At 35.1% G+C, this 13,217-nt stretch overlaps 2 protein-coding genes across 3 annotated transcripts; both read left to right on the top strand.

Annotated features, from left to right (window-relative positions):
* The first annotated feature begins 4,159 nt into the window (after positions 1 to 4,159).
* On the top strand, positions 4,160 to 5,578 carry LOC125219685 (uncharacterized). Its single transcript, XM_048121731.2, has one exon. It carries the CDS (start codon positions 4,338 to 4,340, stop codon positions 5,469 to 5,471), a length of 1,134 nt encoding a protein of 377 aa, XP_047977688.1. The 5' UTR covers positions 4,160 to 4,337; the 3' UTR covers positions 5,472 to 5,578.
* Positions 5,579 to 7,684: 2,106 nt separating this feature from the next.
* On the top strand, positions 7,685 to 13,190 carry LOC125201592 (plastid division protein CDP1, chloroplastic-like). Of its 2 annotated transcripts, XM_048099766.2 has the most exons (12): positions 7,685 to 8,185; positions 8,951 to 9,064; positions 9,235 to 9,372; positions 9,622 to 9,726; positions 9,800 to 9,922; positions 10,070 to 10,438; positions 10,677 to 10,772; positions 10,851 to 10,970; positions 11,487 to 11,552; positions 11,639 to 12,409; positions 12,511 to 12,701; positions 12,820 to 13,190. In XM_048099766.2, exons 1-12 carry the CDS (start codon positions 7,883 to 7,885, stop codon positions 12,902 to 12,904), a joined length of 2,481 nt encoding a protein of 826 aa, XP_047955723.1. In that variant the 5' UTR covers positions 7,685 to 7,882; the 3' UTR covers positions 12,905 to 13,190. The 2 variants fall into 2 exon arrangements, with proteins under 2 accessions (XP_047955723.1, XP_088920868.1); XM_089064742.1 differs by lacking the exon at positions 7,685 to 8,185 and having other exon boundaries at positions 8,998 to 9,124.
* Positions 13,191 to 13,217: the final 27 nt, after the last annotated feature.

The following is a 13,217-nucleotide window of genomic DNA, read 5'->3' as shown; positions in this document are numbered from 1 at the left end:
AATATTATACGGTCATTATGTGCATAGTTTGATGAGGCTATAAATTGGCATGTTATAAAAAATGGAAGATAAAAATTAAAACATAATGTTATAAAAAAATGGAAGATAAAAATTAAAACATAGATACTACTATAAAAGATGCACTTTTTAGAATCTAATATAGTACTCCACAAGGTAGAAGAGATTTAGAAAAGTTGTAATGACAACTCATTGAAAAATCAACACTCGAGCCGATACACAGAAAAATATTGACCAATCACGTTTTGGTCAATCAAGAGAATTCAAGAATCATATGAAAGGAATATTCAGTTACGCAATATTAAATTACTTAAAATTATGGAGTATGCGATTAAATTAACTTTATATTTATAGAAATAATGAACTGAATCCAAAATACTTGAAATTAATTTTGTCATGTGGGTGAAGCAAAGATACAGAGGAGTAACAAGAGATTAAGTACCAAATTACCAATATGCGTTTGATAGAAAAAAACAAATTATAATTCATTAACACCAATTTATAAATGTATAGTGGATATTGCATCATTCGTTAACGATCATAATTATGACTATAGCTAAAAAATCATAATTATGGCAATCTTTTAAGCAAAGCAATGTGTGTATTATGTGGAAGCATGCAGCTATTTGTCTGCCAAAATGGTGGCTTTGGAGCAGTTTTAGAGTACTTGAATGCTTACAGCTAACTAGCTAAGTATATCCATTAGTGGACTATAAATTAATTAAATATTACAAAAGCCACATCCCACGGCGGCGATTGGTGGCCCGCCACCACCGTCCATATCCACCAAAGTCCAAAGATGGCACTACATAGTACATAGTACATATATCCACTCTCAGAGTACATTACATCTAAATATTGTTAATTTCATATTGTTATGGTGTAATTCTAACGTACATGAGAAGAAAATATCAAAAATAAAAATAAAAGAAAAAACTTGCTTATGAACTTTTACCAAAAAAGCTTCTTATGAAAATATCAAAAACTTTTACTACTACTACTATTTAACAATTACATTATGTTTCTCCTTTATTAACCAGTACTCCGGTTGATTTGATCTTCGTTTGATTTGATGCGAGTTTTTATAAATGTGAAGAAAAAGGAGTTGAAAAGATTAGTGGAATGTGAATCCATCTTTTATATAGTACTTAGTACGTTTTATAATGCAAGTATGAAGAGTAAGTGAAAATGAAATCTACTTAATTACTAAAAATAGAAAAAAAATATAAGTGGATAATATTTTGTGGAAGTATCAAAATGACAAATATGAACAATATTTGATGAACGGGAGGAATATTATGTATGGAGAAATCAGATAATTCATCAACTTCTAGATATATATTTGGACGTTTTGAACTTATACGGTGTAGTTGCAAGGTATTTTAAATTTTAGTGCATAATGGTGTACCCAAATGTCAAATGTCAATAACACACCTTTTTTAGTTTTACACTGAAATTTAGTAGGAGTACTACTATAATTCCCATTACTACGTTTATCACTACTCTTCTCTATATCTTTGAAGGTTTGATATGTAGTACTAATATTGATGAATTAGTTGAGGAGTTCGACATTTTGGAGTGATGCCCGCATTAAGTGCGTTAATAATTTACTCCCTCCTTTTTTTTTAAAAAAAAGGACATTTGAAATGACACGATTTTTAATACAAAATTTGATAAAATGATAGAGAGAAAAAAAATTTGATAAAATAAGAAAGTGGGAGAAAAAAATTGGTAAGGTAGGAGAAAGATGGAGAAAAAAGTAATGGAATTAATTTTAGTGGATTATGAGACTCACTTTATTAGGAAGGTGTAAATGGCATAAGTGGTAAATAAATTGATGTATAGAGGTGTAAAGATTTCCAAAAATAGAAAGTTTGAAAGTTATTATTTTTAAAGAACATACTAAAATGTAAAGAGTTGCTATTTTTAAAAAACGGCATGTCGTTTCGGTTTTAGTTTCAGTTTCTGCACTTGATTAACCAATTCATATGTACTCCGAGCCGATATAGGAATAATTTTTTAGTATATAGTAATAGTTTTGTAGAAGAAAGCAAGGAAATATACATAGAACTTTACATAGTATTATTTTTTTTGTATTTTCTGTGTTAATTACTTCTCGAATATATACTATGTGCAATTGAATAAAGTGTCAAAATTAGTTCGGCCAACAGCATATGTTAAATTAATCACTTAATTAATATAGTATTTAATAATAAAAGTATAGGGGTAGATATAAGGCGATAAATATACGTAAACGATCAAACACGTAATCAAATAAGTATTGATTTATTACGTATCCCAACTATTCCAACGTGACGTACGTAGTCCCATGGTCAATTTCTATAGTATTTATTATCTAAAAAGATAAACATTTTTATTCAAATTAATAAACTGAAGTTGGCTGAAGGATTCATATCTAATTCACGTGGGCAGTAGTGTCAAAGAGTCAAAGACACACTAAATTCTCTAATTCCCCCAATTAATTAATGCATGGATTAGAGAAATTCGAATTTCGAGACTAAATCATGGAGTATTAGTCGAACTCAAAATAAATTCTGTTTCATAACTCAATTTATGGAGTATCATTTTACTAACGAGTAATGATAAATAATCAAATTTTGTACAACCAAAATAAGATTATATTAGTAATTTTGATGTGTTAATTAAATATTAAAATAATAAATATAGATGGTTAGCAAATTAAAAACACTTTATTAGTTTTTGGTTTCATTTTCAATTTTTTATTTTTATATTTGAATTATTTCACTATTATTTTTCAAATTTGAATTAAAGTATGCATTAATTATATTTTATGATTCAATTTTTTTTAAAAAATTATACATAAATACCATAATATTATGCATATTCCTTATAATATAAATATGTCTAACTTTTTAATTAAATGCATAAATAAATTATATTTTTTTTCAAATAAACCAAAATTTGGTTGCATAGCTTTAGTGTTTACTAAAATCGTCTTCAGTTTTAGGATTAATAAAGGCCACATGATATATAGGCCTGCATAAAATTAATTATTGATGTAAACGCACCTTACATTTGACTCACAAACTAAGTTAATGTATATTGACTATTGATAATTAATTATTATGCCATAAATTATTTTGTAAATTATATTAACATTAATTAATAGCAACCAATTTCCTAGAAACTTACAGCTTTTATTAAAAATGGAAAAGTGCTTATCTGATAGCAATGCTTAATTTGACTATTTATTAGGTTATTGGCTATTTGTCACCATGCATATAGTAAATCAGTATATTATATTGGCTAGCTTCTCCTTATCATCTTAATTAATAACTAAATAACACCAGATATTTCCAAGAAAATATCTTCAAATTTCATCAATTTTTCATTGCAATGGTAGGCTGAACCTAAAAGCCCGTGAATAAATGATATAATATGAAAAAAGGTACGTACCCTCACCATTTCATATTGATAGAGTCATTTTTACATTTTTAGTATTCCATAATAATAGATCCATTTTTTTTTTAATAAAACGTAACACATTTTCCCACTCTTACTTTTCCAACTCACTCACTTATTTTATTATCTCTACTCTTTTTCATTCCTACTTTATTACTATCTTTTTATGTAATACATTGCACACTTTTTCTTAATCTCCTACTGAAAAGAAATGTTTCCACTACTATGGAACGGTGAGAATAGTAGTACTATAATTTTATATATTGCTGATGGAATTTCTATTTTATTACACAAAAGCTCTGAATAAATGAGATTATACAGAAAGTAGTATTTTTTTTATCATCATTCACATTTAATATTTGCAAAAAAATCATACTAATATACTTTTAAATCTTTAGTGAGCTCATTACTTCTAACCTAATACTTATTGTACAATTAGCTCCCATCGCCAAGTCAAAAAGTAATTGAAAAATTACTTTTTTTGAAATTTCGAACGCAAAGTTCGCTATATTTTAATTTTCACGTGTGCATTTTTCTACGTCCGCTCCTGTAATAAAATATCGATTTAAATTTGAAGGCTTGAACCAACCAAAGCAAATTAAAGCAAGCTTATTTGTTGACATGATGGACTAATCACCTCCAAGTTTCATAATACTATTTCTCAATTACTTAAACCCCTTCACTTTCTTTCTTTCCTCCCATTTGTAGAAAAAACACACACATACACACACGCACATCACAAGTCACAACTACTAGAACACAAGCACAGCATCATAGCATACTATACTATGCATTTCCATTTCTCCTACCTCTCCTATCTCTACAAATCAAAGCTTAGCTAAACACAACATCTCTCCACCTTAGCTAACCAAAAAATGGCATTTCTATTTGTAGACATTTTAGCCAAGAACAAAAGTAGATTTGTACAAATCTCATGCAAAATCCTAGAGCTTCTCCTTCTCTTGATGGGCCTCGTCTCCGCCATCCTCTTCCTCAAAGACGCCTTGAATCTTCCTCGGTATTGCAAAACCATTTTCTCAACCGCGGCCGAATTCTTGAGCTCCATCAAATGCTTCTTATCCTCTTCCCCCACCACCGTCGTCGTCCTCATGATCCTCCTCATATTCGCCTCCTCCCGCCGCCATCACCACCCAGAAACCACCACCAGCAACTATATTGATATAGATAAATTTGATATTGATCTTGAATTCCAAATCGACCATGATCATGATCTTGATCCTGACCAAGATCATGATCATGATCATGATCAATCACCCTTAATCCTTGAACCGCCACCGCTCCCGCAGCCATCTGCGCCGCCAATTTGGGACATCATAGAAGTAACTCCACTGTTGCCGCCGCCATCTGACGTGGTGCAGCCAATCCTCATCAGAGACAGCGACGCGACAGATTGGTACGACGATGATGTCTCAAATCAAGACAGAACTGTTGGGTTACAAACCCATCCCATATCAGATGTGCAGTCGACAGTCCTAACAAGTAGTACTAGCGCAGTAGCAACGATTGAAAAATGGAAAGGTGCGCTGATCATCCAAAAGGAGGCGGAGGAGAGAGAAGCGACGGATCAAGAAGAGGACAACACGATGGATGCCACGTGGGAGGCCATCATTGGGGGAGGGAAGCCGAAGCCGAAGCCGAAGCTGAATTCAAAGTCAAAGTCAAAGCCAAAGCAGAATAAGAAAGGACTGAAGAAGAGTGAGACGTGGGAGGAGGCGGTGTCGCAGCGGCGGCGGCGGCCGAGGAGGCTGGACTCGGAGGAGGTGGTGCCGACGTCGCCAAAGTGGAGGGAGCTGAGGAAGGCGGAGACGTTCAACGACGCGGTGTCGGCGACGAGGAGAGGAGGGCTAGTGAGGAGAATTCCGTCGATGAGTCTCGAGGAGTTTAATCAGAAAGTGGATAGATTCATCAAGAATTTCAAGGAGGGAATCCAGCTGCAGAGGCAGGAATCTTACCAGAGATCCTTGGGTATCATCAACCAACGTGGCTAGTAGTAGCTAAATTGAGTTGATATTGGGGTTGTTAATCATTACTTGATTTGCATTATTGATCATGCAATTCAATATATTGGTAAATATAGTAATCCGTTGCAGATTGATTCTTTCCATAAATTTGTTATTAGGATATAGCTAGGATTATTATTTCTAAGTAATATGTGTTCGAATGCAAAGAATAAATCTAGAATTAATCCAAGATCTTAGAAATGGAATTGAATTGGAACTGGACTATTTGGAAATGGAATTGGACTATGATACATGAACTATTTTTGCGAAATTAGAGCGTAGCTCTTTAAGGGTATATTCTGTACATAGAATTGGAATTAAAATTCTACGAAATCGAATTTGTTGAAATCGAATTATAATTCAATTCCAAATTCTTTGTTCGGTGAAAATGGTAGCATGTGCATGTGTAGTGTGTATGCAATTGCATGTGCGTACGTGCGTGTTGTGTATGCAGTGTGTGTGCTTGCTTATATGTGTTGTGTGTGTGCATGAGCATATGTTGTTGTGTGTGTTGTGTGAAGGAGTGTAATTTTACAACTATTTGAAATTTCAATCATTTACTTTTGATATAAAATTTAAATTATGAAATTGAGAGGAATTGAAATTATAATACTAATCAAAATCCAATTTTTTTTTTTTCGGTATCAAACAATAAATTTGGAATTGAAGACGTTTTGTTTCATTTATGAAGGCCCAATTTCATGATATGAGCTTAGAGATTAAAATCATAGTACCAAAAAATCAGTTCAATATTTTCTCATGTCTTATTTTCAGACGTTTAATTTCTTATCACTTGTTTTTGTGATAATCATTAAAAAAAAAAAGAATTTGGAGACCTATATTGGTACAAAAGTACTTTGAATATTGCCATATTGGTTTTGAACTGTTGAGGTGAATAGGTTTTGAATTGCATATATATAGTACTCTATATTTTTGTCTCTGTTGCATTAACTATTAGTACTATAAATTACTCCGTCCCGCTTTAGGAGTCCCGGTTGAGTCGGGCACATGTTTAAAAAAAAAAAAAGTGTTTGAGGGTGTAATAAATAAATATTGTAGTGGAGGTTGGGACTCACTTTTAATTGAGTGTTCAATAAATAAATGTTATAGTGGATGTTGGGACCCACTTTTAACACTTTGTAGACATTTGTTATTAATTTATCTCAACCGGGACTCCTAAAGCGGGACGCTCAAAATTGATCAATCGGGACTCCTAAAGCGGGACGGAGTATTATGGTATATATGTAAATTAACATAATGCAATTCAATTTATTAATTAGCGGACATTTCTTTCTTGGCTTGATCTCTTGTTAATTGGTTGATTCTCGATTGCTTTCTTTGTCAATTCAATCTTGTTCTATGAATTTTGGCCTCCTCCATAACAGAACTGATTTGATGTAATCTCAAATTAATTCAAGTTTGTATAATCAGGAATTAGTTTAATGACTTTAATCCAAGTAGCAAAACATCTTTAGTGAGGTAAAAAAGACGCCAACATGGAAAGCACAAAACACTTTGATGTTAAATTAAATCGGCTTAAATAAATTACTATTGTACCTTTATTTCTGATACTATAACTTGGGCCCAAATCAATCTCTTACATTTAAATTGGGCTAAATCAACTCATATGCCTAATGAAAACTTGTGAGAAATCAAATGAAACTCTTCCATTCATATGCCTAAATGAAAAATTGGGCTAAATTAACTCATATGCCTAAATTAACTCTTCCATCCATTTTTTTACACTTTAAAAACTTGTGCCGAATCAAACGAAAACTCTTATTTCGGAATGGAGGGGGTGAAAAAATGGTAAGATGTCTATTCATAGTGAGCCATTGGTTAAAATCAGTTTTGGTTTTAAAACTAGAAACCGAAACCGTCTCCCACAATCAGTTTCTATTTTTGTAACGGATTTCAACAACTAATAAAATCACAAAAAAATCGTTGAAAGACCAAAAAAGTTAGCAAAACCAATAATTTTGAACTGGAATTGTTGTTTTCTTTGTAGATTATAGTTTCAACTTTTTACGACCGGAACCGACCGTTCTTGAACCAGCATCGTGAGACTCTCATGAAATAAGAATATAGGGTAAATTATTTTGAAAAATCTAGCGGAGTAATTAATTGGGGTACCATGACTAATTCACATAATTAACGGCAATAGCTGGGAGGTTTTCTATTTTCATTGAAAGCAAAAAAAAAAAAGCGAAAAAGAAAAAAAAACAATATGTAGCAGAAAGCAATGGTTTTGTGAAGAATCTCCACAAGTCTGGCTCCACAATCCTCCTAAAATTCCCCAATGCAGATCAATTTCCACTCCACAAACCCTAGCTAGAATCTGTTTACTTTGATTCTATTGCAGTAATATATGCCGATGAGAGCAGCTGATTTAGGATTTCATGGCCAATATTCACACGTTGTTGCCTAGTGTAAATCACCTATGCCTCTCCAGTGAAGCTGGAAACAAGTTCTGCTGTTACAATGCGGGCGATACTCTAATTAGGCGGCGCAATTACGACGCGAAGAAGAAATTCGGTGATTGTGATTATCACAGTCGCTGCGGAGCTAGGGATTCGGCGGCTGGCCGCTCGTGGAGATTGTGTGCTGCAACGGACCTTCGTGTCGTTCAGGAGAGTCATGGTAAAAGCATCAATGCTGCGAATCAGGTTCCCGTTATTGAGATCCCCGTCACCTGCTACCAGGTCAAGGCAGTCTTATTTTGTTAAAATTTGAATTTCGTTTGTGTGATTCTTTGTTTCTGTTGTGGAATAGTAATATTGATTGACAATAGCAGTTGTTTTCGGTTAATTAGTGATTATACTTGCTGGAAAATGTGTTATTAGGGGAGATATGAATCCATACTAAATGACTGAATAAGGCTAGAGTTACTGAATCACTTACGGAAAATATTATATTAGCTCGTCCTTCTGTTACATGAACATGAATGCTGATTCCAATATTATAGGAGTAGTATATTACGAGGCCCTTCGTGTGATCTTTCTCATTTGGCTCTGAATTAGCTTGAGAAGATTTGTGTAACAGTGTAAGTAGTGATCAGAATCAACTTAATTCCTTTAGTCTGGTGGGGAGCTTTTCAGGGCAGTATGATGTTTCATATTGTGTGTAACTGCCTGCATTATAAACATGCTCTTATTATTATATTATAATAGCACAGAGCCCTTTGTGTGATCGTTTCCATTAAGCTCTGAATATCTTAAAAAGATTTGTGTGGGTACTGATAAAGAATCAACTTGATATGGGCCTCTCCCAACTCATTTCTGTTAGTCTGGTGGGAGCTTCCTAGGGCAGTATGATGTTTCTTATTATGCGGATAAGTTTCAGAAACTGCCTGCATTGTAAAAAGTGCTCTAAATTTCTTCTTAGGAAACATATAATTGATCTTCCTACTGATTAAGAATTTAATCTCTGTACCTGAATTCTTGATTTTTGTTGATATGTGATTTCAGATTATTGGCGTTCATGATCAAGCAGAGAAAGATGAAATTGTTAAGTCAGTGATGCATCTAAAAAATGCAGAGATTGAAGAGGGATACACCAAGGAAGCTGTTTTGTCTCGCAGGGTCTGGATCCTGAGTTCTTTATGCACTGTTTCCTATTGATTCATTCCCTTCTCATGCCTGGTGGGCATAATATGATGAGTAACTTATTCATCTATGCTCCACCTATTCTCTAACAAGTGGGAGCGGCCCATGATTTCTGTATTGCTCATATATTAGTTTCCTTTCCTCAGGATGTTTTGATGGATGTAAGAGACAAACTTCTTTTTGAACCAGAATATGCTGGAAATTTTAAAGAGAAACAGCCGCCTAAATCTTCTCTCAAGATTCCTTGGACTTGGTTGCCTGGTGCTCTATGCCTTCTTCAGGAGGTAAGCCTTGTCAATTGTCATGCACTTAGATGTTTTTGATTCTATCCAGTCTGCATTACATATGTAGCAAGTATGATTTTTATTTTGTTAAATGTCAGTTGCATTTTTTCAATTAGTTGAGAATCTTTCTCCACCCCCCTGTTTAAGTAAGACCCTTCTCTGTCAAATCTGATATATCTATTGGTTGCCGGTCCTACGTATCTACAATTGGAGAATCTAGGTTGATGCCATTCTACTGGATTAATGTAGGTTGGTGAAGAGAAGCTTGTGCTAGAAATTGGGCGAAGAGCTCTGCAGCATCTTGAATCAAAGCCATTTGTTCACGATTTGCTTTTATCTATGGCCCTAGCAGAGGTAAGAGAAAAGGGAAAGAGAGGGTGCCACTTCTGTTATGTTTCACCTTCTTATAATAGGTGCTTTCTTGAAGTGTGCAATTGCCAAAGTTGGATTTGAGAAGAACAATATATCTCAAGGATTTGAAGCTCTTGCCCGTGCTCAATGTCTTCTCCGGAGCAAGATATCTCTCGGGAAGATGATGCTGTTGTCTCAGGTAACCATCAATTTTATTGTGGGCTTCGACCCTGGATTTGCTTTTGTAAGGTTCTTCTCTGGTTAAGTAAATGACAAATGTACCAATCCTATAGATGGCCATGAGAGTTTAATTCTTAATTCACTCAAGTCCTATTCTTGCTTTTAGATAGAAGAATCATTGGAGGAGCTTGCACCTGCTTGCACTTTGGATCTTTTGGGAATGCCCCATACGCCTGAAAATGCAGAGCGAAGAATTGGTGCTATTGCAGCTTTGCGTGAATTGTTGAGACAAGGCCTGGATGTTGAAACTTCATGTCAAGTTCAAGACTGGGCTTGTTTTCTGAATCAAGCACTCAAAAAGCTATTGGCTACAGAAATAGTGGAACTCGTTCCATGGGAAAGCTTGGCTATCACCAGAAAGAACAGAAAGTCTCTTGAGGCACAGAATCAAAGGATTGTCATTGATTTCAATAGCTTCTACGTAGTTTTGTTAGCGCATATTGCACTTGGAGTTTCAAGCAAACAAATAGACCTGGTAATTATTTTTTTCTGCTATAATATTGATATGTTTGACTTCCACTTAATAGATGATGTTATGCATTTGAATATACGTATTATTCTAAGTATTTTAATTAGTTCATCTCACTCGTACATTACTTCTAAATGTATGTTCATTCCATGCTTTATAGGATGTACAGGGTCGTGAAAGAGATCTATTCTTTTGTTGCTTTTTAGTGATGATAAGTTTACCATCGTTTTTCCTTTATGTGCAGATTAACAAAGCAAAATTAATTTGTGAGTGCTTGATAGCATCAGAAGGCATTGACTTGAAATTTGAGGAGGCCTTTTGTGCTTTCCTTCTTGGGCAGGTGCACCTTTATGCTCGGTTTCCTCTCCATTGTTGCATTTTATCAGTTTATCCATTTTTATGATAATGAATTTTCCAGGGTGATGAAGCTACAGCTGTTGAAAAGTTAAGACTGCTCGAACTGAATTCTGCTCCTAGTTCTCAGAAAGCACTGCAATTTAAAGAAACTAAAGAAGTTTCAAGTGCCAACAAACCATTGGTAGATATCTCTGTTATATAAACTTCTTACCTATATACTATGCCATTCTTTCTTACCATTGCAAAAGATAAGCATTGGTTGTGTAGTTTTTACATGCTACTTATTGTAGTTTTTTCTCAGAACAATGACATGCTTCTAATTTAGTGAATCTAATCTTTATGTTGTCCTTTTTAAAGAAAATCAGATTATGCTGTTTCTTTATGCAAGATAACTTTCTATCCAATAGCTGCCTCAATTAATCTTCCTTTTTCCTTCTATATTGAAAAGTTAAACATGTTTTAGATCCAATTTGTAATTAATCATATTGATATTACATAAGTTGTTTAAGCGCCCTTCTATACAGCCTAGTCTCTTGTTTGCCAGAAAGTTTATTCATGAATGACTTTGATTTTGAGTTTCTTGCTACCATTTTCTGCGGAGATTGGAATCAGTTGTAGAGCTTGGTATGTCTGCGTGTTGTTGATTGAAGTTCTAGACTTTTTATGCTTATCAGAGCTTTGCATTTTGTCTTTCCAGGAAACATGGTTGAAAGATGATGTTCTTGGCATGTTTCCAGATACCCGAGATTGTACCCCATCCTTGGTAAAAACTTTTTTCCATACCGTGAATTTGCATAGTGTTTGCAACTCTTCTCGTCTCTCAAATTCTAATTCCAGCTGCAATAATAGGCGGACTTTTTCAAGGCTGACAAAAGAGCTTCTGGAAAAAGACAGTACAAAAAGTCTTCTCCAACTTTATCCGACACAAGTCACAGATCACTTTCTTTTTCTCTTCCAATGGATCGAAGAGATGAAGTGACAGGTTCTTACACAGAAACTTCACGACATCTTGGGCCAGCTGTCAAGCAGCTTGCTCCTCCTAACCTGGAAAGTCCACTAATAGAGAGCAAGGTCAATGCTGGAAGCAATGCTAGCACACCCTCTGTTCAATTGAAGAGAACATTAGGTTCCCAGCAGGGTGGAGTATGGAATATGTGGTTGGACTTCAGTCATGTGATTGGAAACATGGTATATGCTACTGCATTAGGCTGTATCTTGGCTGCCCTGTTGAAGCTACTTACCTCACAACAGTTGAGACTAGGAAATGGTTCGAGATGGAGGATGTATGAACATAGAATTGCAGCAAGCTCTCCTACCCCAACAGATTCTTCAGTGGATTTTAGTTTCAGACGTTCGAGCACTAAGCAAAATGGTATCATGAGACAAATCCAGAGAGTCTTTTCACTTGTTAAAAGGCAGTCTGGGGTCCATCCAGAATCTGCAGACCTGCAAACAGCTTCTCTCTCTTCTTCAATATCACCAACATATAGGTTTCCAATGCCGGTTGAAGATGCTGAGGCTCTTGTCAAACAGTGGCAATTAATTAAAGCAGAAGCACTTGGACCTAACCACAACATATGTGGGCTTGGTGAAATACTTGATGGACCGATGCTTGCGCAGGTCAGTTTCATTTCATGATTACAGTGTAGAAGAAGTGTATTTCAACCCTTCTAGGCTGTCATATGCTTCTTACTAACTTCTGGTTGGTGGATTTGTTCTAGTGGCAAGCGTTAGCTGATACTGCAGAAGCAAGGTCGTGCTACTGGAGATTTGTTTTGCTGCACTTGACAATTGAACATGCAGAGATTTTGAAAGACGGAGCTGGTGGGGAGATGGCAGACATAGAAGTACATTTGGAGGAGGCCGCAGAACTGGTGGATGAGTCCCTGCCCAAAAACCCAACTTACTACAGGTAAAATCCTGAGTGGTGAAACAGAAAACTGAGCTATCTTTACCATTAACCTAATTTGGTAGAGTAAGCTGATTATCTGTCTGCATAGTATCACATTCTTGTGACTTATCTGGTGCAGCCCTTATAAGATCCGTTATCTTCTGAAGAGGCAAGACGACGGATCATGGAGGTTCTGGGAATGTGATATTCTAACTCCATCATGACCTCTGATCGGAACTGGCTGCTGCCGTGTGTAATTTTAATCAACCGATGCTCTTCATCCATGCCAAAGCCGTCTCTGAATTTGACGAAAAAACCGAGGAGCATCGGCATCGTGCTCTCCTCATTCCTATAAAGCCAGCCAGTTGTGAATTTAGCATAGCTAGCTAGGATATTCCATTCATTGTTTCTGGATTGCCTTAATCAGCAGCTAGTTTATTATAGGGGCTTGAGATTGTATCTAACTCCAGCATCCTTTTATTTGGTTAATTGAGCCATTATTTGTTACAATGATTAGGAAACATATCAAGTTGGGAA

This window comes from Salvia hispanica, chromosome 2, assembly GCF_029641045.1.
Source record: "Salvia hispanica isolate PSC_SH4W2 chromosome 2, Shi_PSC_v1, whole genome shotgun sequence".
NCBI classification, from domain to species: domain Eukaryota; kingdom Viridiplantae; phylum Streptophyta; class Magnoliopsida; order Lamiales; family Lamiaceae; genus Salvia; species Salvia hispanica.
This window is presented reverse-complemented; position numbering and strand designations above follow the sequence as displayed.

Bases quoted from the DNA above. Each gene is read 5' to 3' on its own strand.
- LOC125219685 (XM_048121731.2), top strand. From the start codon at position 4,338: ATGGCATTTCTATTTGTAGACATTTTAGCCAAGAACAAAAGTAGATTT.
- LOC125201592 (XM_048099766.2), top strand. From the start codon at position 7,883: ATGGCCAATATTCACACGTTGTTGCCTAGTGTAAATCACCTATGCCTC. The intron at 11,553-11,638 runs GTAAAAACTTTT...CTGCAATAATAG, and splicing joins GAGATTGTACCCCATCCTTG to GCGGACTTTTTCAAGGCTGA. The intron at 12,702-12,819 runs GTAAAATCCTGA...TATCTGGTGCAG, and splicing joins AAAAACCCAACTTACTACAG to CCCTTATAAGATCCGTTATC.